Source organism: Hypanus sabinus, chromosome 17 (genome assembly GCF_030144855.1).
Source record: "Hypanus sabinus isolate sHypSab1 chromosome 17, sHypSab1.hap1, whole genome shotgun sequence".
NCBI lineage: Eukaryota > Metazoa > Chordata > Chondrichthyes > Myliobatiformes > Dasyatidae > Hypanus > Hypanus sabinus.
The window spans coordinates 85,421,484-85,438,017 of NC_082722.1; the positions used below are offsets into that span (position 1 = coordinate 85,421,484).

A 16,534-nucleotide genomic window follows, 5' to 3' on the forward strand; every position below is an offset into this window, starting at 1 on the left:
ATAGCAGAGCCTGTTTCTGTGCTGATTCTCCACGCCCATTGGCTGATAGTACTCCACTCCACTTCTGGTCCTGTTGACTTCGTTTTACAATCACAAGAGATTCTACAGATGCGGGAAATCCAGAGTAATAAAGGCAAAATCCTGAAAGAACTCACAAGTTCGGCAGTAGCTTTGTTTTGCTTATCTTTCCCTTGCTACTATTGGCTGTATATTCACGTCTCCCATTGGCTCCTCTTTTCTCCTTTTCTATTGGCTAAAACGTAGCGGCTTCCATTGGCTTCCGATATGGCGGCTGAGTTGTTAGTGCGCTCCGGGCCTTTGGATATCTTTCTGCGGGACCGGGGTTGGCACAGGGTTCAGGCCGAGCTGCGGCACAGCAGCTTCAGGCTAAGCTGCGAGGAGATGAGGCCCGAGGCTGAGGCCTGGGACCGGCTGTCGAACGGTTCCCCACGGCCTCGGAGCCCGAGCCCCGCGCATATGTGTCCAGCGGGGCCTGGGGCGGGAGACTTGAACTACAGTCCGCCCGCCCTGGAGGCTGGTAGCCCTAATCCTGAGCTCGCAGCGCTGGTGGATCGGGTGCGCACCGTCCGAGTGCTGAAGCAGGAGGCTGGCGGACTCGGCATTAGTATTAAAGGCGGCCGCGAGAATCGGATGCCCATCATTATCTCCAAGATCTTCCGAGGCCTGGCGGCTGACCGTACCGGCGCTCTCTTGGTCGGCGACGCCATCCTGTCGGTGAACGGAACCCGCCTGCAGGCTGCCACCCACGATGAGGCCGTGCAGGCCCTGAAGAAGGCTGGCAAGGAGGTGACACTCGAGGGTGAGCGGAGTGGGACTATGTCCTTCGGCTGGGGTGGAATATCCCCGGGGGTGGAGGGAAAAGGGGGGGCAATCCGTTTTTGAGAAAGGGTGAAGAAGAGGCACTCCGGCTCCGGGGAAGAGGGGCGTACTGTGAACGGGAGAGGGGGCAGACTCTATCCTGTACTGGGGTGTAGAGGAGGAGCGGGACTGTCTCCAGGACAGAGGTGTCCGGGGAAGAAAGGTAGATTGAACAACAGAATACTATAGTACAGGACCTTCAGCCCTCGATGTTGTGCCGACCCATATATTCCTTTTAAAAAGTATTAAACCATTTTTCTTGCATCCATGTGCCTGTCCAAGAGGCTGTTAAATGCCCCTAATGTTTTAGCCTCCACCACTGTCCCTGGCAAGTCTTCCAGGCACCCACAACCCTCTGTGTAAAAGAAAAACACGACAACAACTTACCCCTGATGTCTCTTCTAAACTTCCCTCCTTTAATTTTGTACATATGCCCTCTGGTGTTTACTATTTGTGCCCTGGGAAACAGGTACTGGCTATCTACCTTGTCTATGTCTCTTATAACCTTGTAGACCACTATCAAGTCCCCTCTCATCCTTCTATGCTTCAAAGAGAAAAGTCCCAGCTCTGCTAACCTTGCCTCATAAGACTTGTTTTCCAATCCAGGCAACATCCTGGTACCCTCCTCTGCACCTTCTCCATAGTTTACACATCCTTCCTATAATGAGGTGACCAGAACGGAACACAATACTCTAAGTGTGATCTCACCAGATTGTAGAGTTGCAACATGGCCTCTCTACTCTTGAACTCAATCCCCCTATTAATGAAGCCTAGCATCCCATAGGTTTCCTTAACTATCATATGAACCTGTGCAGCAACCTTGAGGGATGTATGGATTTGAACCCCAAGGTCCCTCTGTTCATCCGCATTCTTAAGTAACTGACCATTAACCCTGTACTCAGCCTTCTGGTTTGTCCTTCCAAAATGCATCACCTCACACTTATCTGGATTGAACTTCATCTGCCACTCTTCTGCCAAACTCTGCATCCTGCCTATATCCTCTTGTAACTTTCGACAACCTACAGCTCCATCCACAACTCCTCCAATCTTCCTGTCATCTGCAGACTTATCCACATCCTTCTGCCTCTTCATCCAGGTCATTTATAAAAATCACAAACAGCAGGGGTCCCAGGACAGATCCTTGCAGCACTCCACTAGTCACCGACCTCCAAGCAGAATACTTTCCTTCCACAACTACCCTCTGCTTTCTTCCTGTAAGCCAATTTTTTATCCAATCAGCCAAGGTTCCACTGATCCCATGCCTCATGACTTTCTGGATGAGTCTCTTGTTGGAGACCTTGTCAAATGCCTTTCTAGAATCCATGTAGACCACATTTACCACCCTGCCCTCATTAATTTCTTTTGTTACTTCTTCAAAAAACTCAATTAGGCTTGTGAGGCACCACCTTCCCTTCACAAAGCCATGTTGACTATTCATGAGTAGACTGTACTTCTCCAAATGCTCGTAGATCTTATCCTTAAGAATCCTTTCCAATAGTGTGCAGACCCGACGTAAGACTCATCGGTCTATAGTTCCTAGGCTTCTCCCTATTACCTTTTTTAAACAAGGGAACAACATTTGTCATTCTCCGATCCTCCGGCACCTCCCCTGCAGCCAAAGAGGATTCAAATATCATAGCCACTGCTCCAGCGATCTCTTCTCTCACTTCCCACAGCAACCTGGGGTATATCAAATCTGGCCCTAGAGACTTATGAATCTTGATGTTTTTAAGAAGATTCAACACTTCTTCCTTAATCTCCACATTGTCCAGCACACAGGCCTGTTCTATTTCGACCTCACCCTGATCAAGGTCCTTTTCACTTGTGAATACTGAAGCAAAGTATTCATTTAGGACCTCCCCACCCACCACTGGCTCCAGGCACATGTTGTCTTCTTTATCCTTTAGCGGCCCCAACTTCATTCTTGTCATCCAGGGAGAATAGGGGCAGACCATCTCCTGTACTGGGATGTAGGTGGGAAGAGGGCAGATTTCCTTTACAGGACTAGGGTTTAGGGAGAAGGGAGTCAGACTGCCTGTGATTGAAGTGTAGGGGAGAAAGGCAGACTGTCGCTGGGTTGTTGGGGTGTAGGAGAAGAGGGGCAAGCTCTCTGGGATGGAAGGGTGCAAGGGGAAGAGGGTAGACTGACTCGGGGATGGAGGGTGTAGGCACAAGAAGGGCACACTCCTTGGGATGGGAGTTGTAGTGGGAAAAGGGCAGGCTGTCCCTTGGACAGGGAGAGAGGGAAGAATGGCTTTGGAGTGAGAGGGTGGGGTGGAAAGGGGCAAACTGTCTCCTTGACTTGGGGGGGGTAAAGAGGCAATTACTGTCTTTGGGACATGGGGGAGAGCGGCAGACTATCTCTGGGACAGGTTGATGAGAGGGGCAGGCTGTCACAGGGACGGGTTAGGGGAAAGAGGTGCAGAACGTCCATAGGACGTAGGGCAGCTGGAGGAGTGGGGCACTCTCTCTTTGATGGACAGAAGGGTTAATGGAAAGATGGGAGACTGTCTCCAAAATGTGGGAGGGGAAGAAGGATGGACTGTCTCTGGACAGAAGTGGGATGGGGGATCTGGTTGGAGACTGCTTTTGTTAGCATTCATGATCAGAAATAAGGCATTCTCTTGTTGAGAAAAAGCACAAAGTTACCAGAAATATTAAATCCAGAGATCTCTTTATAGTGAGGAACTGAAACAAAACTGATGGACATCATTTGGGGCGACCACAGTGGTGAGGGGGTTATTATGACTCTATTACAGCTCGTCATTTGAATTCAATTCCAGCACCCTCTTTAAGGAGTCTCCGTACATCCTATCCTCTCTGTGAAATGTGTGGGTGCTCCAGTTTCCTCCTACAGTCAAAGATGAACCAGTTAGTAGGTTAATTGGTCATAGTGGTCATAGTAAATTGTCCTGTGATTCGGCTTGGGTGGTTTGATGGGAGGTGCAGCACATTGCGACAGTTAAATCAAAAATGATGCCAGAGTTGTTTCCAGAGCTTTGGAAGTGCTGCTTGATGTAGTGGCTGTTATTTTCCAATATTCTGTTCTGCAGTTGTTCCTGTGAGAAGTTGGTACATTTCGATGAAACATAGAAAACCTACAGCACACTACAGGCCCTTCCACCCACGAAGTTGTGCCGAGCATGTCCCTACCTTAGAAATTACTAAAAAAGTCTCTTAAAAGACCCTGTCCTATCATATCCACCTCCACCACTGTTGCCAGCAGCCCATTTCAAGCACTCATCATTCTCTGAGTAAAAACCTTATCTGTGACATCTCCTCTGTACCGACTCCCCAGCACCTGAAACCTGTGTCCTTGTGTCAGCCACTTCAGCCCTGGGAAAAAGCCTCCGGTCAATGACTCTCATCATCTTATACACCTCTATCAGATCACCTCTCATCTTCCGTCATTCCAAGGAGAAAAGGCCGAGTTCACTCAACCTATTCTCAAAAGGCATGCTCCCCAATCCAGGCAACATCCTGGTAAATCTTCTCTGCACCCTTTCTATGGCTTCCACATCCTTCCTGTAGTGAGGCAACCAGAACTGAGCACAGTACTCCAAGAGGGGTCTGACCAGGGTCCTATATAGCTACAACATTACCTCTCAACTCCTAAATTCAGTTCCATGATTAATGAAGGCCAATACGCCATATGCCTTCTAAACCACAGAGTCAATCTGCGCAGCAGCTTTGCGTGTCCTTTGGACTCGAACCCCAGGATCCCGCTGATCCACCACACTGCCAAAAGTCTTACCATTAATACTATATTCTGCCATCATATTTGACCTATGAAAATAAACCACTTTACACTTATCTGGGTTGAACTCAATCTGCCACTTCTCAGCCCAGTTTTGCATCCCATCAATGTCCCAATGTAACCTCTGACAACCCTCCACACTATCCACAACACCTCCAACTTTTGTGTCATTAGCAATCTTACGAACCCATCCCTCCACTTCCTCATTCATGTCATTTATAAAAATCACGAAGAGTAAGGGTCCCAGAACTGATCCCTGAGGCACACCACTGGTCACTGACCTCCATGCAGAATACGACCCGTCTACAACCACTCTTTGCCTTCTGTGGTTAAGCCAGTTCTGGATCCACAAAGCAATGTCCCCTTGGATCCCATTCCTCCTTACTTTCTCAGTAAGCCTTGCATGGGGTACCTTGTCAAATACCTCGCTGAAATCCATATACACTACATCTACTGCTCTTCCTTCATCGATGTCACATCCTCAAAAAATTCAGTCAGGCTCGTAAGGCATGACCTGCCCTTTACAAAGCCATGCTGACTATTCCTAATCATATTATACCTCTCCAAATGTTCATAAATCCTGCCTCTCAGGATCATCATCATCTTACCAACCATTGAGGTAAGACTCACTGGTCTATAATTTCCTGGGCTATCTCTACTCTCTTCTTGAATAAAGGAACAACATTTGCAACCCTCCAATCCTCCGGAACCTCTCCCATCCCCATTGATGATGCAAGGATCTTCGCCAGAGGCTCAGCAATCTCCTCCCTCACCTCCCACCGTAGCCTGGGATACATCTCATCTGGTCCCGGCGATTTATCCACCTTGATGCTTTCCAAAAGCTCCAATACATCCTCTTTGTTAATATCTGCATGCTCAAGCTTTACAGTCCACTGCAAGTGATCGCTGCTATCACCAAGATCCTTTTCCATAGTGAATACAGAAGCAAAGTATTCATTAAGTACCTCTGCTATTTCCTCCAGTTCCATACATACTTTCCTACTGTCACACTTGATAGGTCCTATTCTTTCACGTCTCATCCTCCTCTTCACATACTTGTAGAATGCCTTGGGGTTTTCCTTAATCCTGCCCGCCAAGGCCTTCTCATGGCCCCTTCTGGCTCTTCTAATTTCGTTCTTAAGCTCCTTCCTGTTAGCCTTATAATCTAATAGATCTCTAACGTTACCTAGCTCTCTGAACCTTTTGTAAGCTTTTCTTTTCTTCTTGACTAGATTTATTACAGCCTTTGTACACCACGGTTCCTGTACCCTACCATAACTTCCCTGTCGCATTGGAACGTAACTGTGCAGAACTCTACACAAATATTCCCTGAACATTTGCCACATTTCTTCTGTACTTTTCCCTGAGAACAGCTGTTTCCAACTTAAGCTTCCAAGTTCTTGCCTGATATCCGCATAATTCCCCTTACTCCAATTAAATGCATTTCTAGCTTGTCTGTTCCTACCTCTGTCCAATGCTATTGTAAAGGAGTAGAATTATGATCACTATCTCCAAAATGCTCTCCTACTGAGAGATCTGACACCTGACCAGGTTCATTTCCCAATACCAGATCATATACAGCCTCTCCTCTTGTAGGCTTATCTACATATTGTGTCAAGAAACCTTCCTGAACACACCGAACAAACACCACCCCATCTAAACCCCTTGCTCTAGGGAGATGCCAGTGATATTTGGGAAATTAAAATTTCCTATCATGACAACTCTGTTATTATTACACCTTTCCAGGATCTGTTTCCCTATCTGCTCCTTGATATCCCTGTTACTATAGGCCGGCCTATAAAAAACACACAGTAAAGTTATTGACCCCTTCCTGTTCCTAATCTCAATCCACAGAGGCTCTGTAGACAATCCCTCCATGGTGTCCCCCTTTTCTGCGGCTGTGACACTATCTCTGATCAACAGTGCCACGCTGCCACCTCTTTTTCCTGCCTCCCTGTCCTTTCTGAAATATCTAAAACTCGATATTTGAAGTAACCGTTCCTGTCCCTGAGCCATCCAAGTCTCTGTAATGGCCACCATATCATAGCTCCAAGTACTGATCCACACTCTAAGCTCATCCACTTTGTTCACAACACTCCTTGCGTTAAAATAGACACATCTCAAACCTTCGGTCTAAGCGTGTCCCTTCTCTATCACCTGCCTATCCTTCCTCACACACTGTCTCCTAGCTTTCTCTATTTGTGAGCCAGCTGCCCCTTCTTCAGTCTCTTCAGTTTGGTTCCTACCCCCCAGCAATTCTAGTTTAAATTCTCCCCAGTAGCCTTTGCAAACCTCCACGCCAGGATATTGGTCCCCCAGGGATTCAAGTACAACCTGTCCTTTTTGTACAGTCATGTCTGCCCCAAAAGAGGTCCCAATGATCCAGAAATCTGAATCCCTGCCTGCTGCTCCAATCCCTCAGCCATGCATTTATCCTCCACCTCATTCTATTCTTATTCTCACCTGTGCATGGCACAGGCAGTAATCCCAAGATTACTACCTTTGCGGTCCTTTGTGGAAGTTTTCTCAACTTCCTTCCTAACTCCCTGTTGTCTTTGTTTAGGACCTCTTCCCTTTTCCTCCCTATGTCATTGGTACCAATATGTGCCACGACCTGTGGCTGTTCTTCCTCCCACTGCAGGATATCTTGGACGCGATCTGAAAATCCCGGACCCTGGCTCCTATAGGAGGCAAACTACCATCCGAGTTTCTTTCCTGCATCCACAGAATCACCTGTCTGACCCCCTAGCTATAGAGTCCCCTATCACTACTGCCTTACTCTTCCTTTCCCTACCATTCTGAGCCACAGGGCCCAACTCTGTGCCAGAGCCACGGCCACTGTTGCTTGCCCCAGGTAGGCTGTACCCCCAACAGTACTCAGACAGGAGTACTTATTGTCCAGGGGTACTCTCTAGTACCTGACTCTTCCCCTTCCCCCTCCTATCCGTGACCCACTTGTCTGTCTCCCGTGGCCCCAGTGTGACCACCTGACTATAACTCCTTTCTATCCTTTCTATCGCTCTCCCTGACCAGACGAAGGTCATTGAGCTCCGTCTCCAGTTCCCTAACATGGTCCCTTAGGAGCTGCAGCTCGACACACCGGATGCAGATGGTCATCCAGGAGGCAGGGAGACTGCAGGACTTTCCACATCGGAAACTGGGCACAGTAAACCAGCCTCACATACATTCTTCCTTTCCGCCATTAAGACAGGTAAACCTACCTAACCTCGTTACCGCCTAAACCCGTTGAGCCAAAGCCCTATCGTTCTGGTACCCTCTCACTCTGCTGCCCGCTGGATATGGTGGTCTTTTTAAACTTTTCCCGCTCCACTGGCTGACGTCACACTCATGTACAGTCTTGCCTCTCTTTTACGCAGAGTAGTAAATGCCTTTGCTCCGGAAATACTTAGCCGTCCCACCCGCAGCCGCCTTGCTCCGAATCCAATTTCTGGTCAATAATGTCTTTCCTAGGTTTAGGAGTCCAGAACCAGGCTCCATAGTTTAGACAACATGAGTGAATCTGCAGATGCTGGAAATAAATAAAAACACAAAATGCTGGCAGAACTCAGCAGGTCAGACAGCATTTATGGGAGGAGGTAGTGACGACGTTTCGGGCTGAAACCCTTCATCAGGAGTGAAGTAAAATGGGATGGTCAAGGGGGGGATAAGAAGTGGGGGGAGGAATGAAGTAGAGAGCTAGGAAGTGATAGGCTGGAGGGAAATGGGCTGGGGGAAGGTGGAGAATTATGGAAAATAAAAGAGAAAGAAAGGTAAGGCTGGGGGGAGATAATAGTGAGGGGGGATTAAAGAGAGAGAAAGAGAACCAGACTAAAATAATAGATAGGGATGGGGGTAAGGGGGAGGCAGGAGTATCAACGGAGGTCTGTGAGTTTAGACCATAGACAATGGTAATACAGGAAAAATACTTGCATGGGTAGAGCATTGGCTGATTGGCACAAGGTAAAGAGGAATCCTTTTTGCATTGGCTGCTGGTGACTACTGGTCTTCCACAGAGGCCTGTGTTGAGACCTTTTTTTTACGTTGTGTGCTAATGATTTGGATGTCAATGAAATGGCTTTGTGGCCAAGTTTGTGGATGGTCGTGCTCAGGAAGCAGAGAGGTTGCAGAAGAACTTGGACAGATTAGGAGAATGGGCAAGTGGAGTACAGTCTCAGGAAATGTGTGAGTGTGCACTCTGATGAAAGGAGTAAAAGCACTGGCTATTTTCTAAATGGAGAGAGGAGACAATTCAAAAATCTGATGTTTCATTTAGAGTATTGTGAGCAGTTTTGGGCCCCTTATTTAAGAAAGGATGTTGCTGACATTAGAGAAGGTTCAGAGGATGTTCACAAGTTTTATTCCAGGAATGAAAAGGGTATCATATAAGCAGCAATTGAAGGCTGAGCCAATACATGCTAGAATTTAGAAGAATGGGGTGGGGAGGGAATCTCATTGAAACCTATCAAATGTTGAAAGGTCTAAATAGAGTCAATGTGAAATGAATATTTCTTATAGTGGGGGAGTCTAAGACCTGTGGGCACAGCCTCAGAACAGAGGGACGTCCATTTAGAATGGAGATGAGGAATTTCTTAAGCCGGAGAGTGGTGAATCTGTGAAATTCATTACCAGAGCCTGGTACTGAGGCTAGGTAACTGGGTGTATTAAGGCCGATATTGATAGACTAATATGAAAAGATTTTTACTCCTCGTGTATATGAACGATGTAAGAAATAAAGTCTTGATTAGTCAGGGTATGAACGGTTATTGGGAAAAGGCAGGAGAATGGGGTTGGACATTTAGCTCCTAACTGAAACCATTCTTCAGCCATGAAGGTCCTGTTTCTCAGCTTTCTGCCTAGCTCTCTAAATTCTCTCTTGAGACTCCTTTTGTTTTTCCTTCCTATGTCATTGGTACCAACATTGCATTTGCCTTCCTCACCACTGATTGGACCTGCAAATTATACCCTAGGACTCCAAAGCCCTCTTGCATCTCTAATTTTTGAATTTTTTTTTCCCTGTATAGAAAATAGTCTGCTTTTATTTCCTCTATCAAAGGTCATGACCATACACTTCCTGGCACTGAACTCCATCTGCCACTTCTTTGCCCATTCTGTTAATATGTCCTTCTGCAGCCTCCCTACTTCCTCAACATTACCTGCCCCCTGCCTGACTTTGTATCCTCTGCAAACATGGTCACCAAATCATGAATGTACGACATAAAAAGAAGCAGTCCCATCACTGAACCCTGCAGAACACCTCAAGTCACCCGCAGCTGATAAGAGAAGCCTCTGTTTATTCCCACTGTTTGTGTTCTGCCAATCAGCCATTGCTCAGTCCATGCAAGTATCTTTCCTGTAATACCATGGGCTTTTTTCTTACTAAGTAGCCTCATGTGCAGCACCTTGAAAATCCCAAGTACACAATATCCACTGATTCTCTTTGTATATCCTGCTCCTTATTTCCTAAAAGAATTCCAATAGACAAGATTTTCATTTACAGAAGCCACACTGACTTTATATTGTCTTGTGCCTCCAAGTACCCTGAAACGTCATCATTAACGATCGATTCCAATGTCTTCCCAACCACTGAGGTCAAGCTAATTGGCCTATAATTTCCTTTCTTCTGCGTCCCTCCCTTTTTGAAGAATGTAGTGACATTTTCAATCTTCAAGTCCTCCGGAACCATTCCAGAATATAGTGATTCTTGAAAGATCATTACTAATGCATCCACAATCTTTACAGCCACCTCTTTCAGAATCCTAAGGTGTAGTCCATCTGGTCCAGGTGACATTCCTACCTTCAGACCTTTCACCTTCCCAAGCATCTTCTCCCTTCATTCACTTCTGCCCCCAACACTCTCAAACTTCTGGCAATGCATTCTGCCCATTTCTTTTCCCTCTCCTGACATTCACCCAGGTACTTGCCTCCTCTATCCCAGGGATGACTATGTCCCTGTGGCTCCTATCTATCACCTTTTTAGTTTCCCATATGAGCCAATGGGCATCAAGCTACAGCTCTAGTTCCTTAACACTTCCTCTGCATGCTGCAACTCAGTGCACCTGGTGTAGGTGTGGTTATCCGGCAAACTGGAGGTCTCCCAGAATTCCCACATCTCACACAAAGAACACAACACATCTCCTGGAGCCATCTCACCCAAGACTGTTCTCTGAAGCCTGATGTGCCGAAGTTTCTAACACAAATGCTGCTGTACTTGTTCCTGCCTTACTTTTATTTTCCCTTGCTAATGAATCACTATTCATTGGGCTACTGGAAAACATCTAAAGCCCATGAGCACTCCTTTTCTTTCTTTTCCAATATTTTTATTAGTTTTAAGACTTTTAAAAACTACCAATTACATTATATCTGTTCATAATAACAATCTCATTACCCCGTATTCATATAAGTTAATCAATAGTTATATTGAATTATACTAATTTATTACAAAAAAAATCTAACCCCTACCAGGACTGAAGCTGTTCATTAAGGAGAAAAGACCTACTCATATAATAAAACTTAATAACAGATAACAAATTGAAGGTTTTGAAAATAATTCAGGAAAGGTCCCCACTATATTTGAAAGTCTTGACGAGATTCAGAAGTTGAAGAATGAATCTTCTCTCAATCTAAACATGACATAACGTCACATAGCCATTGAACATGAGTAAGTAGGAGGAAAAACATCTTTTCAATTATACAAATGCTATAAGAGAGCTAAAGGCCAAAATATCCAAATCAGATGCCTTCAGCTTAATATCTCGTCCTGCAACAATACCGAATAGAGCTATCAGAGGGTTAGGCTTAAAATTGACTTTAAAAAGTAAGGAAATAGTTTAAAAGGCTTCCAATATTTTTCAAGATTGGAACAAGTCCAAAACATATGAGTTAATGAAGCTTCTCCATTATTACATCTGTCACAGTAGGGAGATATTTCTGAATAAAAATGAGATAGCTTATCCTTAGTCATATGAACTCTATGTACCACCATAAATTGTATGAGGGAATGACGAGCACATAGTGATGAAGTAATAACCAGTTTAAAGATTCATTCTAAGTTTCCTCAGATATTGATGTCTGTAAATCTTGTTCCCAGAGATTCTTCTTTTTGTCTAAAGGAGCATTCCTCGTCTCCAGTGACATACCATAAATATTAGATATTGAACCATTATGAAAAGGTGTCAAACTAAAAATTACATCTAGTAAGTTCTTATCTGAGATTATAGGAAATGTACATAATTGACATCTTAAAAAGTCTCTGATTTGTAAATATCTAAAAATGTGAGTTTAAGATAAGCTATATTTAAATCCCAAAAACATTTAATACCCAACCTGTCCTATTCTTTAAAAACTAAATCAGTCATGGAGGGTTTAAAAAAAATTAGAATAAATAGGACTTGCAAGGGAAAATCTCAATAAACCAAAGAATTTTCTAAATTGTATACAGATCCTCAGAATATGTTTAACTATCAATTAGTTTACTTACAGATAAAGGAAGCGAGGATCCAAGAAGATAAATAATAGAAAATTTATTAACAGAGTTAGCTTCTAAAGAAACCCATAATGGACAATCTACACAATTAATATAATATACCCAAAACGTAAGATATTGTATATTAACTGCCCAGTAATAAAACCTAAAATTAGGTAAGGCTAAACCTCCAGATTTTTGAGATTTTTGAAGATGAACTTTATTAAAATGAGGATGTTTATTTTTCCATATATAAGAGGATAAAATAGAATCAAGAGAGTCAAAAAGATATATAAATTTAGGAAGAATATTTGTTTTAATAGGATTAGTCCATCCAATCAATGAAATTGAAAGAGGTAACCAATTTAATTATATCCTTTTTACATGATTCAGTAAAGTAAGAAAGTTTTCTTTAAACAGGTGTTTATAATTCTTAGTAACTTACACCCAAATAAGTAAATTTGGTAAATACCAAATTATGTAGGTTCAATTTTTGTCCTGAAAACTGGCTAAAACGGGAGAGTAAAGAAAGTACACAAGGTAATGGGGTCTCAACATTAGAGATAAACAGCAGCATATCATCAGCATAAAGCGAAATTTTGTGAGTAATACCTGTCCTTAAAATACCACAGGTATCATTAGATTCTCGAAAAGCAGTGGCAAGAGTTTCTAAAGCTAGATCAAAGAGCAAAGGGCTCAATGGACAGCCTTGTCTAGTTCCATGATGAAGTTTAAATGGTTTGGAATTTTGAAAATTAGTAACAACCCGAGCAGAAGGAGATAAAGTAGTCCATTGAATAACATCTGGTCCAAAATTAAATTTTTCTAAGGTTTTAAATAAATAATTCCATTCTAACTGATCGAAGGCCTTCTCAGCATCTAGGGATATCACACATTCCGATATCTCCTGGGAGGGAGAGTAAATAACATTTAATACATGGCGTATATTAAAATGGGAATGTTGTTTTTTAATAAATCCAGTCTGAGCATCAGAAATAATAGAAGGTAGAATATTTTCAATCCTACGAGCCAGAACTTTAGAAAGGATTTTAGTATCAACATTGAGTAATGAAATTGGCTTATATGAAGAGCATTCAGTTGGGTCCTTGTTCTTCCTTAGGATAAGTGAAATAGAGGCTTCGTAGAAAAATTGAGGCAAGCTACCCAATTTGAAAGAATCCAAAAAGACTAAGTGTAATTGCGGTATAATTAATGAAGTAAAAGTCTTATAAAATTCTACAGAAAATCCATCAGGACCAGGAGCCTTCCCCAAGTGTAATGAATGTATAGCCTTGGCAATTTCCTCATAACAAATGGGTTGATCCATCTGTTTACAATTATCTGCAGAAAGTGCAGGAATGCTTAATTGATCTAGAAAATTATTCATTACAGTATTTAGGGGAATCAGAACTATAAAGTTTAGAATAGAATTCTCTAAAGGTATCATTTATTTCAGAGTGATCAGTTGTGCTATCACCATTAGTTTTGCAAATTTCTTTAATTTGTCATTTAGCTACAGAAGTTTTTAATTGGTTGGCCAATGCTTTGCCTGATTTATATCTGTGAATGTAAAATTGAGTTTTATCTTTAAGAAGTTGAGCTTCAATTGGATAGGTTAACAGAAGATCGTATTTAGTTTTAACTTCAACAGGTCTTTTATATAAAACAGGATCTGGAGCTATAGCGTGTTTTTGATTTAATTGTTTCAATTGATTGGCTAATTCTTTCTTTATTAGCTTTAATTTTAACACTTGCAGTAGAAGAAATAATTTGTCCTTTAATATAGGCCTTGAAAGTATTCCATACATCAGGCAACAATAAATATATGAGTTAGGCAAGGGTTTCTTATAATAAAACAACACGTTTATTAAACACAGAAAACAAACCCCCCAAAAGTAAACAAACACTACCGTAACCGGAAACAGCTGCTGAGCGGCTGTTCAAACAGTTCGTAAAGTGATATTCCAAAACAGTTCTTTAAAGTGATATTGCCAAAAGTTCGATATGCTCACAGTCCATTTAAAAGGAGAGACTTTACAGGACGATTTAAGTTATCTTTCACGTCGCTTGCTTCGATTCCCGACGTCGAAATTCCCACGAAGAATTTACGAAACAGAACGGCTTAAAGGCACTGACCTTTCCTTCTCCACTACCTTCAATCCTTTCTAGGTAAACCTAGGGATTAACACGAAGATAGTCAACGAAATCCTTCCAAATAAGGATCAAACAAAGGTCGCCCCCGTTTCACCGTAGAAAGCGATTCTCCTCGATCTTTACTTCCAACCTTGAATCTTCACTCTCCTCTAATTCTCAAACTAACAGAATCATAAAGAACCTGTTGGCATTAACCTTTTAAACTTTAGGCATTAAATAAAAACTTCATCCTTCAACTAAACTGCGTCATCACTTCAAACACGCAGTGGCATGAAGTCAACTTGGCAAATCCAGCCACGAACTGCCCCTCCTCACAGGGTGGGGTCTACCTTTTATAACCTGTAAAAAACCCATCACATGATCTCTACTGGCGGGAAAATGACGTCATTCCACCATCACAAGACCATCACCTCAAGTCCAGTACAGCTTCAACCCCAGTCACATGACAAGGGCACCACCGTCATGTGTCACGAGTACGTAACACCTCCCTCCAAAAAAAAACATTTTTGGTCTGACAAGAACAAAAATTTTTAACAATTGCTTACAAGAAAAACAAAGGTATAAATTTTATAACATACACAATACACAACACCATCATATAACAGCTTATAAGTCACAATACAGTAGGAGTGTTACAATTGAAAAAAAAACCACTCCATAAAAAAAAATTACCGTGTACATTCAACATCGAAATAGACAATCAGCAACCACATTATCTTTACCTTTAATATGAGTTATCACAATATTGTACTCTTGTAACATCAAACTCCAATTTAATAACCTTCTGTTTTTGTTTTTCATCTTACTCAGAAAAACTAACGGATTATGATCAGTGTAAACAATAAGTGGTTTCTGAGTTGTACTAACATATTAGAATTCTCTTCCTTTTTATTCTCCTCAAAAAACAAATAATATGCCTCTCAAGAAATTTTAAAAATTCCTTATCAGATAACAGTTGTATTAAAACGTCAAATTCTGTTTGTTTGAGGAAGACCAGGGAGATTTAAAGATAGAAATACAGGCACATGATCTGAAACAGCAATCTCTTTATATTCACAGGAACAAACTGCTGAAATCATTCGACTAGCAATAAAAAAAATCATTCCTGGAATATATATGATGAACTTGGGGAAAAAAATGAGTGCCCCCTATCTAAAGGATGTAAGAAATGCCAAACATCAACAATACCACATTTCAGTAAAAAAGGTTGAATAAACAAAGCTGATATATTAAGAGATGCTGGTTTAGAAGATGATTGGTCTAAAATTGGGTGTAGCCAGCAATTAAAATCTCCTTCCATCTCCAAAGAATAAAGACTAGGAACTGGTAAAAATGAAAAAAAAAACGCTCAAAGAATCCTGGTTCATCTATATTTAGGGCATACACATTGGCAAATATTATTATTTTATTATCTAGTTTTCCTGAAACTATAACAAAATATCCATTAGTATCAGACACTATGTTGGACAAAGGAAAGTGTATTATCTATAAGAGTCGAAACTCCTCTAGATTTGGCCTGAAAAGACGAATGAAAACAAAGTCCGTTCCAGCGGCTAAAAAAATGTAATTATCACATTTGCGTATGTGAGTTTCTTGTAAAGAAAAATAATAGGGACCTTAAATTTCTTAATATAAGCAAAAATGTTATTACGTTTAACAGGGTGATTTAACCCGTTCATGTTAAAACTGAGTAAGTTAATAGTTTGGTCCATTTTTAGTATTATTTAAAGGAAGGGTTAAAATGTAAGTTAAAACCAATCCACAAACCTTAAGAAATGGTAACCAAGCAACAAGTTGGCAAAAAAAAATTGTAAACAGCTTCTGAGGAAAAAACCCATCCCCCCACCCGCCTCCCAAAGAAGGAAAACCGACCAATAGAAAGCCAGCATCTACAAATACGGACAACCCCCCCCCCCCCCAAAAAAAACCTGGCGATTGCTCTAATTAGTCTCAAGGTTGTTTATATTCCAACCTAGACTAAACCAGACAATAAATTCAATTCCCGTATATCAAAAATACTGTATTAAAAAATACAAAAGGAAATTAGTTAAAGGTTTAGCAAAAGTGAAAGATACCATTATTCATACAGAAAGACATTAAACATTTAATCTTATATCATTATGAAAAAACAGGCTAAGCAGTTAGCTTTCAAATTTAAAAAAGCTTTATGCTTCATTCAAATGAAACCATTCAAAGGGTCCATCTTTAATGAGATCCTCAGTCAAACTGGGTAGCCAAGGAACGTGTTAAAACCCTTGTTTAAAAAATTCCAACGAAGCTTG

At 42.1% G+C, this 16,534-nt stretch overlaps 1 protein-coding gene across 1 annotated transcript in view; it reads left to right on the top strand.

Moving 5' to 3' along the window:
- Positions 1 to 285: 285 nt before the first annotated feature.
- sntb2 (syntrophin, beta 2) overlaps positions 286 to 16,534 on the top strand; it is a 65,088-nt gene continuing 48,839 nt past the window's right edge. Inside the window, exon 1 of the mRNA XM_059992446.1 lies at positions 286 to 820. Within this exon, the coding sequence (XP_059848429.1) occupies positions 286 to 820 (535 nt within the window). The remainder of the gene's footprint in view (positions 821 to 16,534) is intronic.